The 25,298-nt window shown below is 40.0% G+C and overlaps 1 protein-coding gene across 1 annotated transcript in view; it reads right to left on the reverse strand.

The window, feature by feature from the left end:
• The window catches only part of ZNF385B (zinc finger protein 385B), a 151,761-nt gene extending 150,463 nt beyond the window's left edge, over positions 1-1,298 (reverse strand). Inside the window, exon 1 of the mRNA XM_009934016.2 lies at positions 998-1,298. Coding sequence (XP_009932318.1) covers positions 998-1,298 — 301 coding nt within the window. The remainder of the gene's footprint in view (positions 1-997) is intronic.
• Positions 1,299-25,298: the final 24,000 nt, after the last annotated feature.

A 25,298-nucleotide genomic window follows, 5' to 3' on the forward strand; every position in this document is an offset into this window, starting at 1 on the left:
AGAATCCACTGTGGCCCTTTTGGATTCTACAGAATGTCAAAACACCATGAATTTTCTTTAAAAAGGGAAGAAAGAAAGTGTCTATTCAACTATCAGTAAAAAAACCATCCTTAAAGTGCTCTAAAAAATTTTCTTCAATGCTGTTGGAACACCAAAGAAAAAGGATAATCCTGCAGCAAAATCCTTAAACTATGAACACGATAGCAAGAAAACATACGGCATACCAGGACCTCTTAAAAAAGGGAAGAAGAGTCACAACATAGTTACCCTTAACAACCGTACAAGACTGAATCATTTGTTCCACGTGTCTGCTTTCTTAAATGTGTAGAGAAGTAAGGAAATACTACATTTTTGTCAGAATAACTATGAAGTGAGCCTAATACTGAAATAAAATTTAAAAAACCCAAAAAAACCAACAAAAAAGCACATTTTGAGCTTTACACCTTTACATTACACGTTAAATGCATTTTACCCAAGCATTTGGAACCTTTGTTTTGCCCAGTAAGTAAAAAGTATTATTTCAAATTACTTTCACTTGAATGAGAGTAATTAAAACTCAGACCACTGAAAGCCGAAACAATGACAGGGTCAGGCCTCTGAATTGCAGCTCTCCTCCTCCTCTTCCCACCATTACATCTCTTTTAAAAAAGTTTCTCCTATGTACACAGCATTCTTCCAGCACTTTGTTTTGGGAACAAAAGCAGATGAAAAAATACATGACTACTTGAACCCACAATAGCTACTTTTAAACAGACCATATCTCAACTACATGAGGCCCAACACAGCCATTAATCGTGCATAAATGCAATATGGCCTCAATACAAGCTGGCTTCACAGGAAAAGAAATACACCAGTAACGCTGCACATGGCAAAATATTATTAACTACTAGTATTCATTTATATTAATTTTAATGATTATGTTGGGTGGGCAAGGTAGAGCTTAAAAGCTTCCTCAGATTTCTTGACCAAAATCCAACATCTCATACTAATCATGTACCTGTGCTTGTACTTGCAAAGAAAGTGCCAGGAGCTACACTTGTAGGGAGTTTTCCGTTATTTAGCTGCTTCACTCTTTTCAGGTGAGACTTCCCATTGTAATGAACTTGAGCTTGTGCTGCAGAGTTCAGCTGTATATTGCACACTTCGCAGAAGGAAAAGAGTATCTTCTTCTTTTCTTTGCTTAATTGATAGTCCTGTCTGTCATTCCTCAGTCCTTTTTCTTCAAAGCCCCGTAGAATAGCTGGTTGATTCATAATCCCATCTTCAGAGACGTGGTCAGGACTTAATGGACGCTTCATACCTACAAAGTAAACAGACAAAATCGTTACTAGAAGCCAACTAATAATGCTTACTACCAAATCAGCGTTTTCTTTTTAAAAATACTATGCCACATGAACTAAAGAACGGTTCCAATAAATAAGGTTCCAAATTGCAGAGGCATTGCTTAATAAATACACGCATTTGTGACACACCACAGAGCTCAGAAATAATAAGCTGGCAATACATCACAGTCTGCGCACAACGACAACTCACAACAACTCATTATTTTGTTCTGCAAGCTCTCTACTTTAAAGCAGGTTTATTATTGCATCTGTAGCAGAGGTTAAGATTATTTTCAAATACATTTCCTCCACATCACTAAACACTGGTTCCAGAGCTTTTCACTTTTCAGTGCCCACAGCAGTACCCACTACCCCAAATACAATTATTCAACAAAAAGGATGCCAACAAGAGATGTAACTGAAACACTGGATGACAGCAGACTGTTCAAGTGAGACTAACGAATACGTTCCACTTTTATATACACCCAAAACTTCAGCCTTCATACAAGCATGAACATGTTGTCGATAGCAGTCTATCAATACCTTCACAGTTAAAACTATTACACAGAGAAATGCCAGGTAGAAGTTAGTCCTGTGGGAGATACCAATACACAGTAAATGACAGTTCCTGGACAACAACCCAAGAGCCTGAAAAATGCACTTGTCCCTAGAGAATAAAAACCTCATCACGATAAATGAGTCAAGCTGCACAAAGAACAGTTTTATATATCGGGGGGGAGGGGGGGTGTAGGTCTGTATTTTATTTAATGCATGCTGCTAAACCAGTAAAGAAGTGGGGAGGACTCTTTATAAGGGTGAGAAGAGTCTAGGGTAACTCAAATAGAAAGTATTTCTGTTTTTTTGGCTAAGTAACTTGCTGTTTACAGTTTATTCTTTCTGACCACCACTCCAAATACTCTGAACCAGCCAAAGGCTGGCTCAGGGAGGGGTGCAGAAACGCTCTTTCCAGGCAAGCATGCACATATATATTCAGCTTGCAAAAGCAAAAAGGCTTCAAATGCAAGGTCCCTTTTTCAGCCCAGGAACCAGAGCAGCACAGATCTTTTTGCATACCTACCACTCTGCTAGACAGGGGGAATGAGAGAGACCGCACCTCCACGTGCACAAAACAAAACACAAAAGCAATCGTAGCAATTCTCCTCAAAACAGTGTAGTATGCCCAGACAATACTAGAATACTCCTCCTCTTATCCAGAAAAATAAGGAGAAAGTCTGTTTGGTTCTTTGCCACAGGTATGCAAATAGAAACAACTTCAGAAACAGGTTATTTAAAGAGTCATTTCTGTGGTGTGATAGAGTATTTCATCACATTCCTAACGCTAGTCCACACTTAAAATTTTAGTATTTGTACAAATTCCTCCTCAAAGTATTCTAAATAAACAGAGTTTATAGTCACAGTCATACATTTGTTTCATATAACTGGCAGTTCTTTCATCAAATAAACAAAAAACATGAACAATACATTACGATATACACCACATCAAATATTAAAACAAAAAATAATTATTAAAATAACTGTAGGGTCCAGGTACCTATCTGCTTTCAAAAACAAAATACTAATGATCCTGAAAACCTAGGCTAGACAGTGTCACACTAAATCATTTAAGCGTAAGTATCATATTTCAAGGCAAGCAACCAAGATCCTCAACTCAGCTGAGCTTAGATGACATTTTCATCTGAAAATTTAATCTGCTTAGAGTTTTGGTATTTATTACTTTTCAGTATATTTTTTAAACCATAAATAACTTCCCCTACTCCCTTTGTTTTCTGTATATTCTTATTTCAACAGCACTGTTGTAGTTTTTATTCCCTGAAGTAAAAAATATTTTTATTTCAAAACCTTTAAGTTACACTGTTTCATATGCTATAAACATACAAACATAATTATTTAATAATAAAGTAGGTACCAGTTTTAAAATCCTGACTTGTCAGAAACCTCATAAGTTTGATTGCAGAATGCAAATAGTAATTCAAAATATAATTCAGTAAATATTTCAATAATCTGAAAGATCTTTATGAAACTCGGTTGGTTTGGATACATTTAAAAGCAACAGAGGCGAACACCTGCATTAGGAAGCTGCGTGCATGAGAAGGCAGACTGATGGAGCAGACAGCTCCTTCTGAGTACCTGTAGCAGCACCAGAACCTTTCAAAGGGGGTTTGTTTCGGAAAGCACCAGCCTGGTACTGCATTAGCCCATTATCACAAGATACATACACTCCTGAACTGCACATTTTGGTTTGCTTCATCCAAATGAACAAAACCTTTCAGTTGGTAAAGTCTGAGACTGTTGAAATACGAATCAAAGCAGGGTTAATGGGGAAAATCAGAACACTTGCCTCAAAAGTGCACTCCTGACGTGACCAAAAATGTTTTTAATATGGACACACCCAGAAAGAACAACTGAGCCTAGCAAGGACTCAAACACTGCACCTACAGCCTAAGGCAGCATCGCAGCTGCCAGACTAGAAAGGAAATCAACCTTCAGACAAACAAAAAGAAACCACTGTCCAAATTACACTTTTTTAAATGAACAGAATAGTTTTAAACTCACTTTTACTACAAAGTACTGTCTTAGTTGCCTTAACACAGGACGAATGAGTCCTTAAAGCAATCTCTTGCTACTAATTTAAGAAAAACCACAAAGTGAAAATTTGAAACAACCCTGACTGCCTAAAGCTTTGCATCTAAATTAAAAGGTGACCAGACTGTAAGCAGCACTGACCTCTCAACAACTGCTGGGAGCAGCAGATGTAAAGCACGTTGGAAAAAATGCCTAACTGAGCATCTTAAACCTTAGCTTTAGGAGGGCATGCAGCAGCATACTCTGACCGGTCTGACCCTGGAGAGGACCTGTACTTGCAGCCGGAAACCAAACCACGCTAGCCCTCAAGTCTGCCTGCTCCCATGCAGAAGTCCTAGCCCTCATCTTCCTGGGATTTCAGAGACCTGAACATTTGGTATGGCAAACCATCTGTGTTTGAAAAGCCTTTGTCCAGTCCCTTCTAAAATGTTTAAGAAGAAAATGCTCATGGCAAACATCCACTGAGATTTTACAGCATACACACCTTTCACACAGTAACACAGCTTTTACTATAACTGATCACTTTTTGTGGTGTATTTCTTCAAAAAAATAAATAGGTTATTACTTGAAAGGTCCCATTTGTCTTTAAATCTTTATAGAGTTGGAAAAACACACCATTAAAAACACCTGCTGAAATGTCCTGGCTCTAGAATATGCGGAACAAGTACAATTCTGCACTGAGTCAGTGTAAGAATCTCGACATGAATGCAGGTGTATTTTGTGAGAGGTAACCTTTCTTTAGAAGGCTGTCTGAATGCTTTACACTTATGAAGGAAACTTGTACATACATGTGAAACTGTAATTTTAAAAACTCACAAACCAAAAAACTTGAGCATTCTTCCTATTCTCTACATTTCCTAGTCACTCAAATTTATGCAAGCAAGCATCTGGCAAGTGTCTTTTTGCTTCAAAAAAAGCTTTCCATTGCAGACAGATTTTGAAGAGTTCTGGATGGTACTTATTCTCACTCACCACAAGTCAGATATGAAATCAGGCCATTTTGTTCCTCAGGCTTACACATAGCTCAGTAACATTATCACTTAACAGAAGCAGCTACTTGAGACTACAGTCAGTGAACTGAGAATAAAGAGAAGCGACATGATCATTATATTCCGTGAAATCAAACAAATCATTTAGAGTAAGAGATGGGATTGTGAAGTATTTAGAAGTAGGTTTAAGAACAAGAGTATGAGTTCATCAGAAGGGAGAAAGGATGGAAATTATCATATGGGGAAAATACAGTAGATCAATCCTGCAAGCTCCCACTTTTATATAACCTGGATACAGCACAGTATAAGCCAAGTCTCATCTGCGGCTGATACGTAACAACATCCACAAACTAAAATGGCCCATACAAAAAGGATGTGATTCTGTAAATCACACTGGAGTGACACACACACTACAAAGGTAGTGCTATATCACTGTAGTAGTATTTACTCAACAGCTTAAGAGGACTAGACCCAATTAAAAACTGAAAGGTGAAAACAAGAAAAAAAGCAGAAAACACAGAGGAACATTCAAGTTTCTTACAAAACATCCAGCTGAAACGATCCAGAAAAATCTAAGTCCGTAAAGGGACTCTATGCCATATTCATATTTCATAGGTACTTGAAAATCTGCTGCTTTCTCTTGCAAATATAAGTTCAGCTTCAAACCAGATACACTCATTTTAACTATGATCAAAATCGTAAGAGGAAGCAACGCAAGTAAAAGAGCTTTTCAGGTCTTTGACATCACCTGTTACCAGACTAAACAAGTTGTGTGTCCCCCATCATGTTTCCTCCCCAGTACACAGAACTGTCATCTATCCAAACAGATTCTGCAAGCAATACTGAAGCAAGAATAAATTAGTGATTTATGACACCACATTAAAATTCTTAGGTGTCATGAGACACCCTGTTAGGATTTCTGAAACACCATCTTCTCAGCCTCTTGCAGCTGGCAAAGAAATCTAAGCATGGACATCCTTTGTACTTCAAGCTCAAGGCAATTAGCCTTTCAATTTAGCTAATTTACTTTTAAACAGAGTTGTGCTTTCAGAGGAGCTACAAAGAAGTATTACATATAGTACACTGCTGTAGGTGAGGATGTGCAAATCTTTACTCAAAGGAAATAAGCTTTGGTTATCCTAATGAATTAGCGATGGTTACATGAAGCATTTTTTTCCTGAGTGCTGGTCTAAACTTTTGCAATGCCCATTCCTAATTAGTTGATACTTCAAAGAACCACTATGCTGGAAATGTAATTAGACTGCCGCCCCCCTGTGGATCTGTGCCAGGTAAGCAAAATCGAAAACGTATTTTAATAACTTACATATGGGCAAAGAGAATTTTCTCCTTTAGCCTTTGGAAATAGTCAAATGAATTACCGAAGACACCGGAACAAATATAAAAATTAACTGGTTTTCTATATTGTTACATTTCCAAAAAGGTTCATTCAGACAACTGTTGGAAAAAAAAAGATAAGAAGAGAGAGACCCAAGACTGAGCCTTGTGCTGTACACCTTTTAAGCACCTCCTATGGAGAAAAACTGTCTATGCAGATGGACCGGTGAAGTCTGCAAGCATGCCTTAAGAGCTGTGGTCTTGCACTGGAGCAAGTATGATTGCATAGTTCCTCATCTCGCCCATAAAACATTCACACACGTAAAAGGAAAAGCCTCCCCCAAAAGAAGACAACAACCAGCTTGAGTACTTCCAGAGCATTATTTAAAACTCCCTAGAGTCATTATTTAAAAGCAACTCACTAGAGCGGCTTTTGAGAAGTCTTATGACCTTTCTTATATTTTTAGACAGTATTTCCCAAACATAGATAAACTATGAAGAGGCATATGGTTTGCACCATCTGGACAACAAGTTCTATTGGGATACTGTGGTGAACAGCATATGCGTAGTGCCTGGTGCACAGTATCCTACAGTGTTAAAAAAGCACTAGAGACTATTTTGAAGCCAACCTTGAAAAATCCCCCATATGTTTAAGGGACCAGTTTCCTTTCAGAAGATGTATTCCTCAAACAGAGAACTGCCATGTTTAATCTTCATCTTGTTCTGAAATTCTTCAAGGAGGCATCACGTTCTGCAATGTTTCCACCTATCAAACAATTTATTACCCATCCACACACACCTGATCAACTCTTCCTTATTTCTTTCATCTCTGCTCACAGAGCACATAGAATGTTTTAATTCAAAGTTACAGTAAAAACTAGATGGTTCAGAAGAGTAGATACATTTTTATTCCTTGTGACAGATAAAGAATAACCAGTTAATCACAGCATGCTGACCAAACCAAATTTTTTAGCCTGTATTTTGATGCTGGTTTATCAACGCAAAGAAGAACAGGAAGTCAGCTTGCTATTCCTGGGCATGAAAAGTTTTGAATGGTGTAGTACGACAAATGGTTGACAGCCTCTTCACTAACACATTTTATAATATTTAACATTTGAAAGAGATTCTCTTTAAACTACAAAAACAGATGGTTGTTTCACAACACAAACATTAGCTGTTCAGTACAAGGTAATTCAGACAGCTGAAAACATTTAAGTAGCTAGTATTTTGCTTTGTTCTACCAGCCTTGAAATTGTCCATGTTAAGGAAATCTAAAATTAGACCCACTGTACTAGACTGTGAGCTCAACTGGAGTAAATAAAATCACTCTCAACTTAGATCATCACAGCCTGTGGCTGCATGTGTCCATGTCTGTAGCTAGCTCAAATTATAAGGTTGATCCTTCCCTCTTCAGCCCCTGTACTTACAGATTTCTGGCATGCTTAACATTAACAAGAATAGATATACACATCGACTTCTTTACCAAAGAGATGTATCCTCACCTGACATAACACATCTGACTGCTGCGGAGAAAGTTAATCAAGTTTGGAGTCCAGATAGCTATCTTGGATTATGCTTCAAGAGGAACAGATAGTTTTCCACCATTATTGTAACATGATTTTGCTTGATGAACCATTTGACAAGTTGGTGCCCTCTACTTGGGAATCTGTCATTAAGCCATTACTCACCTTCAGTTAACTTGCTACTAACCAGCTACTTTAGGTACTCTTATCTAATTCTAGAACATCTAGATGCCCAAAGTGTCCAACACATGGTTGTATATGTCATCTTAGACTTCTGTCCTCCCCTACCATGTGCATAAGTCTATCAGAGAGAACAGACCTGTCAGGAAAATGGCTAGTCAGCTCCCTTAGCTTTCTCCACCAACAGGTCTGCTGTATAAATCCATACAATGTTCCTGACAATCACACTGCCATCCCGGTGTGTTATCTGCAATGCATTCAGCCAGGTACCACATAGTCCAGTCTTTGTGTTTTAGTGTCCTCATAAACAAAAAAGAGCCCATGAGATACCAAACATCACTGATTTTCAGTATTAGGTCATATTTACATCTTATTTCATCCAGCAACTCTAGTTTTCTACCAAGGACCTAAAGCTCAAATATTCTGGAATTCTAAAGCAACATCCAGGAAGGAGGAAAAAGACATTTAAATGAGTTGTTTGTTGGACAAAGCTGGGATTAAAACATCTTATGTGCCAAAATGCCAAGCAGCCAGCAAAAAATAGTAATATTTAAAAAAATAGGTGGGATGCTTTTAAAAGGTTAAACATGTGAAAAGTACAAGTCATTTTAATAGCAACTCTTCAAAAAGTAGGTCAAAATAAAGCTTATTTTTTCCAAGTAGAAATTAACAAAGTGAGTTTTCTTAAGTGTGTTCCCAATTTTGCCCATTTTCATAGAATCACAGAGTGGTCTGGGTTGGAAGGAACTTTAAAGACGACCTAGCTCCAACCCCCCTACTGTGGGCAGGGACACTTTCCACTAGACCAGGTTGCTCAAAGCCTCATCGAACCTGGCCTTGAACACTTCCAGGGAGAAGGCATCCACAACTTCTCTGGGCAACATGTGCCAGTGCCTCACAACCCTTCTTCTTTATATCTAAACCTACCCTCTTCCAGCTTGAAGCCACCCCTTGTCCTATCACTCCATGCCCTTGTAAAAAGTCCCTCTAACAGCTTTCTTGTAGGTCCCTTCAGGTACTAGAAGGCTGCAATGAGGTCTTCACAGAGCCTTCTCTTCGCCAGGCTGAACAGCCCCAACTCGCTCAGCCTTTCCTCATAGGAGAGGTGTTCCATCCTTCTGATCATTTTTGTGGCCCTCCTCTGGACCTGCTCCAACCGGTCCATGTCTTTCCTGTGCTGAGGGCTCCAGAGCTGGATGCAGGACTCCAGGTGGGCTCTCACCAAAGCGGAGCAGAAGGGCAGGATCCCCTCCCTCGACCTGCTGGCCATGCTGTTTTGGATGCTGCCCAGGATGCAGCTGGCTGCCTGGGCTGCAAGCGCACATTGCCAGGTCATATTGAGCTTCTCATCAACCAACACCCCCAAGTCCTTCTCCTCTGGGCTGCTCTCAATTCATTCTCTGCCCAGCCTGTATTTGTGCTTGGGCTTGCCCTGACCAGTGTGCAGGACCTTGCACCTGGCCTTGTTGAACTTCATGAGGTTTGCACAGGCCCACCTCTCAAGCCTGTCCAGGTCCCTCTGGATGGTGTCCCTTCCCTCCAGTGTGTCGACCACACTGCACAGTTTGGTGTCGCCAGAAACTTGCTGAGGGTGCACTCAATCACCCCATCTATGTCGCTGACGAAGATGTTAAACAGCACCAGTCCCAACACCGACCCCTGAGGAACACCACTTATCACTGCTCTCTGCTTTGACATCGAGCTGTTGACCGCAACTCTTTGAGTGCGACCATACTGTTAGTTCCTTACCCACCGAGTGGTCCATCCACCAAATCTATGTCTCCCCAATTCAGAGACAAGGATATCATGCAGGACAGTGTCAAATTCTTTGTTCAAGTCCAGGTAGATGATGTCAGTTGCTTACATACCAACGCAGCAACCCCGCTGTAGAAGCCCTCCAAATTTGTCAGGCATGATTTGCCCTTAGTGGAGCCATGTGGGCTGTCACTGATCACCTCTTTATTTCCATGTACCTTAGCCATAGTTTCCAGGAGGATCTGCTCCATGATCTTGCTGGGTACAGAAGTGAGACTGACTGGCCTGTAGTTCCACGGCTTTTCCTTTTTTCCCTTTTTAAAAATGGGTGTTATGTTTCCCCTTTCTCAATCAGTGGAAACTTCACTGGACTGCAGATTTTCACAATCTGCTTCCTTGAGACTAGAGAACTGTCTTATCAATTACGAATGTAATAAATTAAACTGAATGATATTGTCTCTGAGATAATTTTCTAAGATAATTTCCTAAATATCTGGACTTCTATGAAGTTGCTAGATTGGATTTTTTATTTGCATCTTTCAAAGCATTGTATCCAAGTATTGTTTTAAATCGAAGGACTCCTCTTGTATTTCCTCCACAGAAACATAAATCTACTTTGAACAACATAAAACACTCCACCAGATTGTACAACTCAGAAGAGCTGAAAAGAAACTTACAAAAGAAAAATGATGTAGAGGATATAGTTTGATCCTGCCTTCAGCAATAAAAGGATCACAAAAAAATCAGAGTTTTTAAAGAACAAATTATTTCTATCTGGTTTAGAATCATCTCTTAAAACATAAGATAACTTAGTACCCATTGTCAAGCAAATGGCTTTTCACTAATTGGAGAACTGGTACAAGATGTAAGGTACTTCTCATGAAGTATCTATTTTAATTATAAAAGAAAGTTTTAGGTATGAACTTGTGTGAATAAAGATCAAAACCCACTGACATAATGGGAGATTCCCACAGGGTATTTGTACCTGGCTGTTGCTTTATCTTGCTTGAGTATAATCACATTTGAGGAGTACATAAAGCTTTAGTCTCAGAAAGCAAAAATCTTTTCCCACCTTTCTTAAAAATATCGAGAATTCACCTGAGCATAAAAGAAAGCCACAACAGAAAGCCAGGTAGACAGCCTTCTTGTTAATATAGCTTAAGTCTGACAATGCTAGGACCTGAATATATGTTGTACTGGAAACCAACAATTCAGGATAAAGCCCAGTAATGCTGCAAAAGAGCTCTTGGACACAAGAGCAAGAACTTTGAGGACTGCGTGAAAAGAATAGCTGAGCATGAACAAAGAACAAGCTGTATTCAGAAACAGCATGAGATTGAGACACATGAGCTTGCTTGACAGCACTAAGACCACGCTCAAAACTGCAGGCATGATCAGTGGCAGTGAACGTCAATCCTAACACGCTCCTAAAAAGATGGTCCCAGATTAGTCATCCTTAAAAGACTGCTAACATCTCTGTAAACTATTGATTCTCTTTTGGAACAGAAAAAATATTGAAAGCAATGTTCCCTTATAGTACAAAGGTTAAGGAACATAACACACATTTTTTCATATTAACTACTTAAGATTTATGATCAAGTTATAAAAGAATTATCCAACTGGTAGTGACAGACCATAAGAATAGGCAAGCGGATCACCTAGCCTGAAATCACTTGCAGGAATGGACCAGGTTAAAACTGGCATTGCCTTGAATGTAACCATCCACTTACCGTTTTCCTTGTTTAAAGGAACCACAGCTAAGCATATTTTATATATATATTTTGTGCTGATACTGAACTCAGAGAGGCCTCTGGCAGAGTCGAAAATGCGGCCGCTCCCCAATTCCTCCTGCCCATCCACAGACTTGCACAGACCTCTCCTAAACTCAAGCTGCCAGTCACCCCAGGCTTTAAGCAACTGCTGCCTGCAAAATCCATTCTGAATACCTGTCTTATTCCACGTTAAAATACACACTCTCATTCATAAAGAATGAGGCAGCCTTTCACTGTTTTTGTTGACATTTCACACCCTGATCCAAAAATAGCACATGCATGTGCTTCTGTGCTGCAGATAATCCCTCCTGCTCTCCCCTCAATTAAGAGCCTGTTAGAGTAAGTGCATTTGCAGATACAAATTTGACAGACAAAACCTCCTAATTTCTTTGCATTCCAGTCAGTGCAACCATACTATTGCATTAATCTAGTCTGGGTTTGATAAACTTTTGGGCATACCTCTAACCCTTACATTTTAATTTTAAGCTGAAAGGTAGTACTTGAATTAAGAATTCATGTGGGGTTTTGGTTGGTTGTCTTCCCTTTTATTATTAATTTGCACAAAATCAGTATACTAATTGCATGTCATACTTAAGAATCAAAAACACTTGAAGTGACTCAAAGTATATTCACCCTACCCCAAAACTTTCATACCAAGGAACCTCTGGCAATTCCAACACCACTAAACTGCATAAATGATTTAAGTCCCACACTCTTGTAGGTATTCTGCACCAAGTACCCTGAAGGTACTGAGAAAAAGAGTAGCCAAGTCAGCTACCTGAATCACTAAAGTAGATGCCATTTCATTAAACTGTTGTTTCACACCCATTTCGGCAGATACACAGACCAGCTAAGTGTGACTTAAAACATGCTGTAACACCAACCAAATGGATGTCTTAACTGCAGTATAAAGCAAATTGCATGACAGATGCACAGATTTCTTCCTTTCAAAGACGTCTATACTTGATGGAACCCAGAGCTTCCTACAGGACCAGCTTTACTATCTAAAATACTCTACATACAGAGCCTGTCACATGAATGACGAGTGACCCTTCCAACAAAAAACTGGTCTAAACAGTATTTCTCGAAGAATGCATGTCTGGAAGAGAGGCTTAGTGCAAAGAGCCAGGGTATCATCGCAGTTCACACTTCTGTCTGTGAATCCCCCACCTAGGAGAAAGGAAACTGGTAGCAGACGAGGGCCAGGAGACATGCATTTCTGCTCCTGCATCTGCAATAAAACTATGGTATGTTCTTTTCTAAGTTATTTTACATCTTTGTGTTCAAACTGTCCCTTCCCTTCACCCATCAACTCAGACTACATTGTCAAAGCAAGGGCACATTTTATAGCATGCATTTGTGCTCATTATCAGCATCAGGTATGATCTGATATGAAGCATCTAAACATTACCTCTGACACAGTGCCCAAGAAACAGAAGAATCATTTATCACAAAAGCATCAACAAAGATTAAGTATCTGCCAAAATAAGGGCCATTCAAGTTCACCATCAAAATGAACAAACTACAGATGAATCACCTTACACTCACCCAATATGACAGTGATGGACCCGAGGCACACAGTTCAGCTCTTGCTGATTGTTGCATAAAGGGGGCTTCTCACAGCATTGACTGCACACCAACTGCCGTGCTAACAAGCGGTGTCTTCCTTCGGACATTTACAAACATCGGAATGCTTATTCATGACAGTCCCACATATCATCTGCCACCCCAGATGGTGGCTGGTGGGATGCTGATTTTGTCCTAAGGCAGTTACCACCCACCAAGATAGTATATGCAGGGCTAAACAAAAAGCATGTGCCATCTGCTGTCAAGTTTATAGGACTTTGAGACCTACTAGGTTAGTTCAAGTTTATTTTAGATCAGACAGGTCAGGAGGCTATAGCTCTCTAAATGCCCAGTAAAAGAAGCGTAAGTTGCACTGTAACAGACATGCAGTAGACCAAGAACACATTACAGAGTGCTGCCGGGCCCTCCTCTAGCACCTTGGGAGCAGCAAGGGATTGTCACTGTGATCTGTGGCAAAAGGCACATACAGCCCATACGCTCAGAGGGAACCACAGGGAACCCAAGACCAAGAAGCAAAATGAAATTTTGCAGAACTTAAGATTTCTTTGGCCTGAAGAAATTTTAGAAAATTTCTTTCTTGCTGACAGGATGTTTTTTCTGCCTCCTTTCCTTGCATCTCTCCACTGCTATCATTTTGACAGCTGTTCTCCATCTTACGATTTCTTGCCCAGCCCCAGCTCTTTTCCTACCCCCATATCTTCATAGATTCTTCTCATCCTCCTGCTCATGTGCTGTCATACTACATACACACAGAGGAAAGAAAAGTCAATTAAAAAGCAGAACTAGTGTGACGACATCTGCCTGCCTCACAAACCACGTAAACTTCCTCTTTACTTGCTTCATCTGTCACATCCATTTACAGATGGTTAACAGAGAATACAGCAATTTCCCCGATCTGGAGCCATTAAGCACTCAAACTACATAAAATAATTCCACACATTCTTCTTACATCTTCTAATTTAATCTCTACTTGTATATTGATAAAGATCTAAAGCAAGCAGAGAAAACAGAAAAACATATCCACTGGTTCATTTTTTCAAACATTTCTATATCACCAGATAAAAGAAAACCTTTCACTAAGGCAGGGAATTTACCCTTACACAAGTGTAAAGGTTATGTCACTGTTTGCACAAACAAAAAAAAAATTATTGCTTAAGCTCACCCTTTATGAAATGGAATTTCAAAACATGGCCAAATTGCCTTTAAATCATTACCATCAGAAAAACAGGACACAAAGAAGAGAGATCATAAAGGTCTGTTCTGCACAGCAATGAGACACAGGGTTTGCAAAAGTCTCTGCAGGGGCGCAGCACTGTAAGAGCCGCCAGTGCCACCACCCACGCCAACACAGCTGCGTCAGCAGAGATCCTCCCGAACGCCCGTCAGCGGATGCTGAAGGAAGACGCCTCCAGCCAGCACGAGTGCATCGCCTCCCCCAGCGTTCATGCCATGTGGGGCAGAAGCAGGGCAGAAGAACAGAAGACACCAGTCACCTCCCAATGACAGCTTAGCTCTGAAGAAAAAGTAGAAGTTATCTAAAGAAAGAAAATCTGGGAAAGCACATGCAAAGAGAAGAGCTGGTCATTCCTCTCCCCCCACACAAGCAACCAGAGGCAACAAGGGGCACAAGGCAGAGTTTCTCCATTCTCCCTTATAAAAAGTTTTCTTACTCTCCTTTATATGTGTTAGTACAACCGTCAGTTGCTCTAAATCATCCCAGACTGCTTCCTCTGCTGCAGAGACCGCAAATACCAATCTATGCATCCTACTGCAGCTATCTGCAGAACGCATGTATTAAGTGTCCATGTAATCATAAATGTAATTAAAATTCAATACCACAATAAAGTTATTTAACACAAAAAGATCTGACAAATACAATTACACAAGTCACAGTTAGTCTTATACTGCCATCCTGCACAGAATACAATTCTGGCATCTCCTTAGGGACATAAACATTTTGCCACCTTCATTTTATAACTATGAATCTGAAATCTTCACAGAAATTCATGCATACTATTCCATAAAAAGTAAAAATGTCATTTTGCAAAGGGATAAACTTCTGATGAAGGCAGTCACACTGAAAACTGGCCGTTAATCTCCTCTGAATATATATAACCGCCAGAAAGATAGAAGTGTGAGCAGAATATATATTTTTTGCACTTGAAAATGCTGAGGTGCACAACAAGCAGCTTTTCCTTTGGCATTTACAGCTGAAGTTATCCTTCAGAAGCCCATTTTACTCTCATGAGATATTCCTCTCTGGTCATTCACTTTTCAAAGCCTTTTGCAACTTTAAGATTGCAGTAAAGTTGACTATTATACCTTATTTTAGTAGATCTCTCTCCCTTGTCTGAGCTGTCACATTCCTTGGAGACATTTGGTGGTTTTTCAACTTCCTAAACATTTTATTAATTAATAAATAAAAAAGTATTCTTTTTTGCAATGTCCCAGCTGACTTCATAATGCAAAATGTCCTTGCAATAAACATTTCCTAAAGATCCCCTAATTAATGAAGACTTTGCTTTCTCACACTAGCTTACCTAGCTGACCTGTGCTCAAGTTATACATTGCTGAAGAGATGACAACTGAACACAATTTCTGCTAAAAGAGAGTTTTAAACACACTTCTTATCTTAAAAAAATCCAGTGGATTGAATATGCCTCCTGTGCTGACATCACAAACATAGCATTTTGAAACATCAAACATTTGGAAAGCTCCACTTACGAAAAACTAATTTATCAAGCTGGTGTCTCTCTTGTTAATGACACTCCACTCATCAGTCCAGTGCTGGTAGCTCTCAGAATTCTATCTTGCAGTATCAGGCATTTTTCTTAAGCCTGGCTCATGCAGTCAGAAAAATCCCTACGAACTCTAGCTTTTTAAATATCCCTCTAATACTTGCAGAGATGAATGAAAATATGAACCCTCAAGGCTCAAAAACTAGAAGGGAATTAAAAAGCAACCATTTTCAATTTTCTTCTAGGACCTGACAAGATTTTTGAACGTTCAGACCTGACCATATTTCTGGCAGCTAGGCAGGAGTGTTGATGTTCTCTCAGCCATGCACTTGATCAAGTCCTGTACCGCTGTTACGCTTTATTACTGTAAGCAACACAAGACTTAAAAAAAAAAAAAAAAAAAAAGGCCAAAAAAAAGACCTTCACATTCAGTCCTCGTGTACCTAATCCAGGACAAAGCTCTGACAATCAGACCTGTATTTGGCCACAGAAGGTTTTCCATGGTGATCTCCAGTAACTTGTTCTGGGCCAGTGCTGACTGTTGGTTTAAAGTTTCTCTTTCCCTGGTGCGTGCAGTCCATAAATGCATCAGAAGGCAGGCGTTTCCTCTTCCCCCATGTTCCCACAACATTCCCCTTTACCTTGACCTTTATTTCTCAAGACTAAATAAGTCTCCCCATAAAAAAGTAGGATCTACTTTTCCCTGACCAGAATGCTTCTCCACACCCATCTCGGTCTGAACTCATCACGAGCAGCAACCAAACCAGCTCCCTGAACTCCAGATGGGGACTTGTCAGTTTTGCAATTATTACTACAATGCTGCCTTCTCCCTAAAAAGCAGAAAGGCTAGGTATCACTAGTTCATTTAACAAAATGCTTTTAAACAACATACAGATAATTTTTTTTTACTTGTTTAATTATGTGTCATCAGGTATAGCAATTAAATAACTGGCAAGTACCAGTGAGAGTGCTCAGCTATTGTAATTCATTCAGTTTATGCTAAATGGCCAACTCAATCAGTAACCCAAACTGTCAAATAAATGTCACTATTGTTTTTAAATATTTATCAGTCCTTAGCTAAGACATGAACAAAGAAAGCCCAGTTCAACCATCAGCAGAAATAGATCATCTGCCACAGGAAACCACATGTGAAAGCAGCTAGAGTTCTGAGATCCCACACAATAATCTTGCAAAGGAATCGATATTAAGGACTTTGTTTCTAGAAGAAATTTCCAAATATACACAGCTGTAAATTTTCCAGTTACATTTTCTCCTTCCCCTTAGAAAACAAAGTTTTCTCTAGCAAATAATCAATTTAGTCAAAACGTTATTTTCAGAAATTGCATACTCATTAAATAGCAGCATGAGCACCTGTTTCAGCACTGTCCACCAAGCATCGCAAATGGAAAATCTGAAAACCTAAGAACTCCAGATTTTACAGAAGCAACTTTCAAATGGTTTTTTGTTTATTTGTGTTCAAAATTTAAAGACTGTTGGGGTTGATGTAGCTTGAGAGTTAGCATGACTAGGCCGCTTAAGCAAAACAGCATAACTGAACAGGCCGCTGGAAAGGGCAGCTAAGAATAGCAATTGAGAAAGTTCTGATAGTGCACATGATGTGGGTTAGCAAAAACAAGACATGTTCAAGGACGTGGAGGCAGTCTGTTGCTATTGGCGTTACTGCATAGTTACCAATCATAAGGGAACATGGGGCGCGTGAACAGCGCGTGATTTATGTCTGTAGCCTATCCAAATAGGCGTGATCGCATGTACAGATATGAAAAATGTATATAACCACGCAAGTGGAGCAATAAAGTGAACTGACTGTGCATTGCATCAATGTGTGAGAGTCATTCCTGTCCCTGCATGGATGCTGAAACTCGGCATTGTGGTGACCCCGACGTGATACCGCAGCCGAAGAAGGCAGGGGACTGCCGGCCGGCGAGGTAAGCCAGGCTGCCCGAGAAAGGCAGGAGCGGATCCGCGGCACGCCAGGGGGGCGTGAATATCAGCAGTATGGGTTCCACTGTATCAGTGTCGGAAAAGGCGGCACAAGAAAAGCCTGCGGAATTGGCGGATCGAGCCAACGTGAAGTTAACTGAAGGAGAGATATCGGGACTATTATTGTGGTACCGCCGACGAAAGCTGATAGCAACAACAGATTGGTTGTTTCACTTGGATGTGTGGCAGAGAATCGGGGACTCTGTGCAGGTCGGCAACAAAGAGAAGCAACAATTAGCTCCTGTTTTTCGAGCTGTCAAAAGCATGATCAGCTGAAAGGAATGAAAACTCAATTGAAAGATTTTACAGAGAATTTTGAAAGAACAAAGTCTTGCAGCTTAAAATCCCTCAGGAAATCATTACTTGGAAATCAGTGCATACAGCTTTAAATGTTCTAAAACTCGCAGAAACTATCTTACAAGCAGCTGCTACTCCTCCGCTGTTATCTCCAAAGCAAGGACAGACCTGCAGTCTCTTGAAATATTTAACCCCACATACGATGAAATTCCTAACCCAACATGAGAAATGTGGGAGTTAAATCCGCCAGAACCTGACGATCCTTTAAATCCAGAGAAATGGGAAGTGGGGTGCAAAATCCAGCACCCCGAAAGCGTACAACAGGGTCCCTCTACAGCAATTGGCGTACCCGACCTGAGATCAAAGCAGGGTGAATTCCAGCATAAAACCGTGCAGTCCCTCCAACACAGCACAGCCCGCAGTGCCAGTGACCACCACACCAGACGGGTCAGCGAACCTTACACCTGGTGGGGCACATGGCCCCCTCCGGGCAACAGGCAGCTCAGCGCAGCCTGGCCTCCCCCGGCCCCCTCCCCAGTCCCAGCGCGCCAGCCCGGCCCAAACCAGAAGCGGCATGGCAAGAACCATCTTCCTGACATTCAAGGCCTTGGTTGGAAAAAGTGTGTATAATTCAATTACTGCAGTAGAATTCCTTGTGGACAAACAGCTGGACTTTATTATCTTTCCAGGGTTCAGATGGCCTTTCTAGATGATGATGTTCACTCTGTTGAAAGGTGAAAATATTGACATCATGACTGAACTAGGGCTCTGGGGTTAAGTTTCGGAGAGTGAATTATTTTGCTCCTTTCTGGTAACAGAATTTGGGTACCCAGGTAGGACCCTGCTCTTGAACATCAACGGTCCGAGGGAACACAGGACCTCCATCCGGCACCGAGGGATTCTCGGGGAGAACCTCTGATCCCTGGACCAAAAAGTTCTGAGCAGGGACCATTAATAAGGATGCCTGTTTTCCTACTGCTTCGTGGAAAGGGTAAAGCGAGACAATGCAACAAGGTGCACATATATGTTTTATGTACCATTAATCAGACAAAGGCATTCTTCCAGAATTGTTTCTTGTTTCCTGCCTGTCAGTTGTAATGAAAGCTTCACAGCAATGGGCTACAGCCCTGGGGAGAAGGGAAAGTGCCCTTCCTAAAACAGAATTGAAAAGAGAGTACTCTTCCTGAAACTGAGGCTTGGGAATTTGTCTGTTAAATGTTGAATGTTATTGTAAGTCCTTGTCTGTTCATAAGTCTTTGCATTGCAAAAAAAAAAACCAAAAAAACCCAAAAAAACCCAAACAAACCATAAGTCTTTGCAATATTTGGATTTAAGTTGAAAACTTGGTGTGCTTGTGAGTGTGCGGTCGCGACTATAATGTATAAAGTGGTTTTATGTGTTTGTTGTCATAGTGTTTGTATTTCTGTGTTCTGATGGATTTATTTGGTTTCTGTGATCTAACGGATTTGTCTGGACCAAGTAACTGCCTTTGCGTCTTTGGTTTGGTGAGTTCTGCAGGTATTGTACATAGTTAATGAGTTATACCCTTAGATACAATGATTTTAGCCTAGGTGATTAATATGAATACAGGTTATGGTATGCACTTCACATCTATATGTCTTTTTATTAGCATTTGTGTTCTTGTGTTTGAGTGTTGCACTGTAGCGGGGCTGTTACTGGACCATAATGCCAATAGTGATGCTTACGCGTGTCAATGTAGCACTTGCTTTAAATTCATTAAATAAAAAAGGGGGAGATGTAAAGGAAGGAGTGATTATATTGGTTCCGTGTATGATATGCATAACACAAAAGGCACTAGAGGCAACTGTAAAGAAAATTTTTGTGATGCAACTAACACCAATTGAGCAAATGTTTTTAAAGCAATGATAAGATAGCTTAGCTTTTTATTGAAAGAAAAGGGGGGAGATGTTGGGGTTGATGTAGCTTGAGAGTTAGCATGACTAGGCCGCTTAAGCAAAACAGTTAGCATAACTGAACAGGCCCCTGGAAAGGGCAGCTAAGAATAGCAATTGAGAAAGTTCTGATAGTGCACATGATGTGGGTTAGCAAAAACAAGATGTGTTCAAGGATGTGGAGGCAGTCTGTTGCTATTGGCGTTAGTGCATAGTTGCCAATCATAAGGGAAAATGGGGCACGTGAACAGCGCGTGATTTATGTCTGTTGCCTATCTGAATAAGCGTGATCGCATGTGCAGATATGAAAAATGTATATAACCACGCAAGTGGAGCAATAAAGTGAACTGACTGTGCATTGCATCAATGTGTGAGAGTCATTCCTGTCCCTGCATGGATGCTGAAACTCAGCAAAGACTCATCCCAAAATTTAGAGCAGGAATCAAAACTGACACCAAGAAGTTAAGTGAGGTAGCAGCTTTGGTTTCCAAACACTTAACCAACAACGTCTTTAATCACAGAATGTTAGGGGTTGGAAGGGACCTCTGTGGGTCATCTAGTCCAACCCCCCTGCCGAAGCAGGGTCACCTACAGCAGGCACGACCCTTCATGAACTAGGCTGATACTGCGAAAGTCTCCCCAGCCCTGCTCATGTTTTGAACTGGGACACGGCTCAGGTGGCAGTTGTAGATGTGCTAGAGATGATCAACAATTTTTCACGAAATGGGGCTGTACCCTAATCCCCACCCTCCCTTTTGATATATGAAAAAATCTCTTCTAAAAAACAAGCAAAAAAAAAACTAAGCAAAAATTAGGAAGTAGGGGGAAAGAAGCATCTTAAAGGCTAACTCTGTAACTCAGTGCAACTACAGACGCTATAGCAGAACCTTCAGCCACAGGACAACAATATCCTGGTATTGATCAGCTCTTGACCTCTAAAGATATTCAAGGTTCACACCAGTTCATGCCAAATTCTCATGAGAAAGTCATGGGACAGTCACTATTTTCATTTTATTGAGTTTCTCATTGCATACTTGTGGCCCAGCCTTACACTCCTCACACTGCAAGAATTCCCAAAGGTAACTGAGGCGTTCAAAGAAGGGGAGCAATCTCATGTCTGTCTTTGGGTTTGCCCAGCTTCATAAACTCCAATGACTCAAAAATTCACACAGCTAAATCACCCGTGGATTAGCCACATTCAAAATGCCAAAAGCTGTAAGACACATTTAGTCTGTCAACACAAGAAACACAATTTAACAGGTTGCTCTCTCCTGTCCTATCCTAACTTTGGGCAGACTAAAATTCTTGCACAACTCCTTGAGCAAGCATGGCACGTGACACCATTATATTCCATTATTACTGCTGGGCCCAGCAAGCATACGTACACACACACACATGTATATACATAAAACATATATGTGCACCTTGTCGCATTATCTCGCTTTACCCTTTCCATGAAGCAGTAAGAAAAAAGCCATCCTGCTACCCAAATGTACAAAACAATACTCAAATAATTTTAACTCTCAAAATAGCACTTGCAGTATAGTTACCATTTATTGGAAGTCTGTTTTATCCAGCTTCTTGGTGAGAAAATTCTTGCATTTCAATAACTAAGCAGTATCTATGACAGTATCTATGACATTTATAAGAAAACTAATTAAAATAAGAGACTTCAGAGGCTCCAAAGCCAAGTAGAGGTAAGTCACAAGTTTTTCTGTCACGATTTTCTAAAGGCATTTCAGACTGCTCTGACATAACAGCATTCAAGGTCTCCTGTCAACATGCACAGAAAAATGTTCTCCCAGTTCTGCAAAGGTATGCACCAGTGACTTCTGTACCAGGTAAAGTTTTCCTAACTGTATTTTGAATTATACTGTAAATCCAAAGAACAAGACCGACACCTACTTACACTTGCTATAGCATTAGCTGTGTCTAGATCAAAAAGACAAAACATGACTTTGGTACTAACGACTCAATTTTTGCTCACAAAACAATCTGTAGGTACCGTAGAGAGGCTGGCCTAATGCCTGCTTCTGCTGTGAGGGCATATCTTATCTAGATTATCTGAATAAATGATGAATGACAATAGAGGAATGGTTTAAACATGTTTAAACATGCATATTTGCACATTTTCCAGATATGAAGACAGATATGATAAAACAGTATCATTTTAAAGGACCTTAACTCTTTTTCCTGTATTTGACTGCTTGGGCTGTAAACACTAATTTTGGACCACTTCATCTGTTCACCTTCCCAAGCCAAATAGACAGATGGACCAGGGAACCGCAAAGTTAAATTACTTTCCCTTTGTAATCATTAATCTGATTCCTTTAGAGAACACGCGTATTTCAGGGTAAGCTCAAATTTTGGGGGGAATATTTAAGAGAACCTGAAACTTTGCAAAGTACTTATTGCAACAAAAAACAAGAAAAAGTAGTATAGCCCCAACATTGAGGTCATTAATATATACAGCCTGCCTAAACTTTTCATTTCACATCCTAAACAACGTTACATTGTACACCTAAACAGCTGCCACTCTCAGGATATCATAAAGTCATTGCTATGTGATGCAATTCCCATTTTTACAACACATACTGACTCTCTGAAATAAAACACACTACACAAATTCAGGGAATTTATTATCAGTGATAAGCATTTACTTGCCATTCTTAGGCATTAACATCAATAAGTATTCTGGAAAAAAGTTCATATGGAACACCAATTCAGTTTGCTTGCCCCCCCCCTTTTTTTTAAAAAAAAAAACAACAAACAACTTAACTAGACTTCATACGCTGTTGATAAAAGACATCAACAAGGAAGAATATCAGCTGATTTTCCTAAACAAAACCCCACTAACAATTTACCCTAGCGTACTGCAGAACACTGAAATAAAAACACTACAATTTCTCCAATGTGCATAAAAATCATGGTAAACTCATTTACTGAAAGTAGAATAGAAATCTAATCAAAGAAAGCTGTATGGAATAGATATATTCTATATAGGAATAATGAATTGCAGTTCAAATTAATTCTTGTGCAAGAGAAATAGTTGGGAACAAATAAATCGGTCTCCTAAAACACTGTTGGAGAGTGAACTCGTTTGGGAGCTACAGCTGTTCCACTTTAGAGATTTGGATTAAAATACATCATTATCTTTCCGTTAATACTCTTTCATCGACCAATCAGCGGTCATATGGTGTTTACCAACCCTGGTCACTTAACCCACTTGAATGGCCTTTGTGCTATAATTTGTACTTCAATACAATCAGATTACTTCTAATCTAAGTGATTTGTGTCCTTTATGGGACAGATAAACACTAATCCCAAGGTTCCTAAAACACAGCAAGCCTAAACAGCGCCAGTATAGCATCCACTGTCAGCTGTTTTAATAGAATATTTCATTCAAGTTGGGAAATATTTGATTTGATCATACTAACCCTGCCTTTTAGACACTCATTCCAAATTCCTTACACAGATAAAGTGTCAGCAGACACCACCACTCACATATACAAAATCAGCATCAAATAATACGTAGATACTACTTTTTGATCAAATTATTTCACAGGAAAAAATATTTATTGTTCAAAGGTAGGCTAAGCAAGGAGGAACATTTTAAAACTCCTTGCTCAGCAAGGAGTTACACATGGTAACGGCCCACAGTCTGCCTCTTCAGAATGGTTCTCCAAAAATTCAGCAGTTAAAGTATCCTCAATCCTTCCTGTTCTTCAGGTAATCTTGGGTGACACATGGAAGAAATTGCACTACAATGCAAGTCTAACATCTAATTATATTTAACAGTAATACGCTTAGGCTCTGATCTCACAAATGCTTCTGCACAGGTCGGTCAGTGAGCATGTGACAATCTCCCTAGAAAAGGAGGGACACACTGATGTAAATATAGCTGCATGATTGGAGCCAGGTACATCAATGTATCTGTACCTCGAAAAATGCCAGAGGTTGGAACGAGAACTATTGAATAATTCCATGATAACCTCATGGTGACAGCAAGTATGACAACACCTTCATACATCAAGATATTATCAGTGTCACTCTGTTATATTCACATATTCACCAACACATATACTTCTTACCTCGAAAAATGTGTAACTAAAATTCCAGCTCCCTACGAAACATATCACCTTGTAAAATATAACTGATCATATCCCAAGTTAAACCAGAATAAGCCTACTCAGAATTGGATAAAACATTCCCGCCCCCCAAAAAATAAGATGCGGGATGATCTTAATAGCATCTGTAGCTATTACCTTACACAAATCTAAGCACATTTACTTACAATACCTCAGCATAGGTGCTTATATTTCATATTAACTAAAACTCTTTCCTAGTTGATGACCTAAACTAGAAAGTCCATTTTCTTATGGTATCCTCACTCACATGCAGAGACACTCTCAGTAGATGACCTCAGCCTACCTTGTAGCAACGAGCAAGCTAACACACGCAGAGAATCAGGAACCACCACCACTGCCAAAATTCTGTTTTACAACTGAGTAGAAACCTGACACACAAACCTTTACAGAGCCTCCATGGAGATTTGAGAGGAGTGAGGCAGATCATCTTACGTAGCGGTACATAGGGCATGAGGGGGATTGCGCTATGAAATCCGCCATTCTGGCAGTGAGTACTTCCAGGATTACTCAGTGAATGGCAAGTATACTCCTTACTCTACTCTGGAAACGGCTCTTCCGATGTTCCTTGTACTTTGAGCTAGAGCCCTGTTAGGTATTACAAAACAGCCTCCCTGAAAGGTCTAGCAGAAATTACAGCTTGAGATTTCCCTGAAGTTGCAACACTCTCAGAAGTGCTGGGAAAGCTTCTATAATTCACTTCTGGAATTACAAGCTAACACATCACCAAACACAGAGTTTAAGAGGACTGATCTGCCTTTCCAAGAGCAGTAATCTTTGCTTTTCGCTAATTTCTAAAGCTCTGCCACAACCTCAGAAGGTTGCATAGTTCCTTGAATACTGTATTTCTGTTATCTTAACTGCAACCATGAAGTAAGCACAAACTGCAATTGTAAAATGACAAGTCACAGTTTTTCTTCTACTGACATTTAAATGAATGACAAGTGTCAAATGCCCAGAAGCCAAAGATACAAATACAACAACGACCTGCACAGCCCACTTGCACAATTAGACCCACTGCCAGGGCTTGGAAGACACTTGGAAGAAAGAGAGTGATGTTATTTTTTCTACCCAGATACCTAAAAATTCCTTGACCATCTGTCCCCCCAAAGACTGCTGGTTCCAAAAGATATTATA

This window comes from Opisthocomus hoazin, chromosome 9 (genome assembly GCF_030867145.1).
Source record: "Opisthocomus hoazin isolate bOpiHoa1 chromosome 9, bOpiHoa1.hap1, whole genome shotgun sequence".
Classification (NCBI taxonomy): domain Eukaryota; kingdom Metazoa; phylum Chordata; class Aves; order Opisthocomiformes; family Opisthocomidae; genus Opisthocomus; species Opisthocomus hoazin.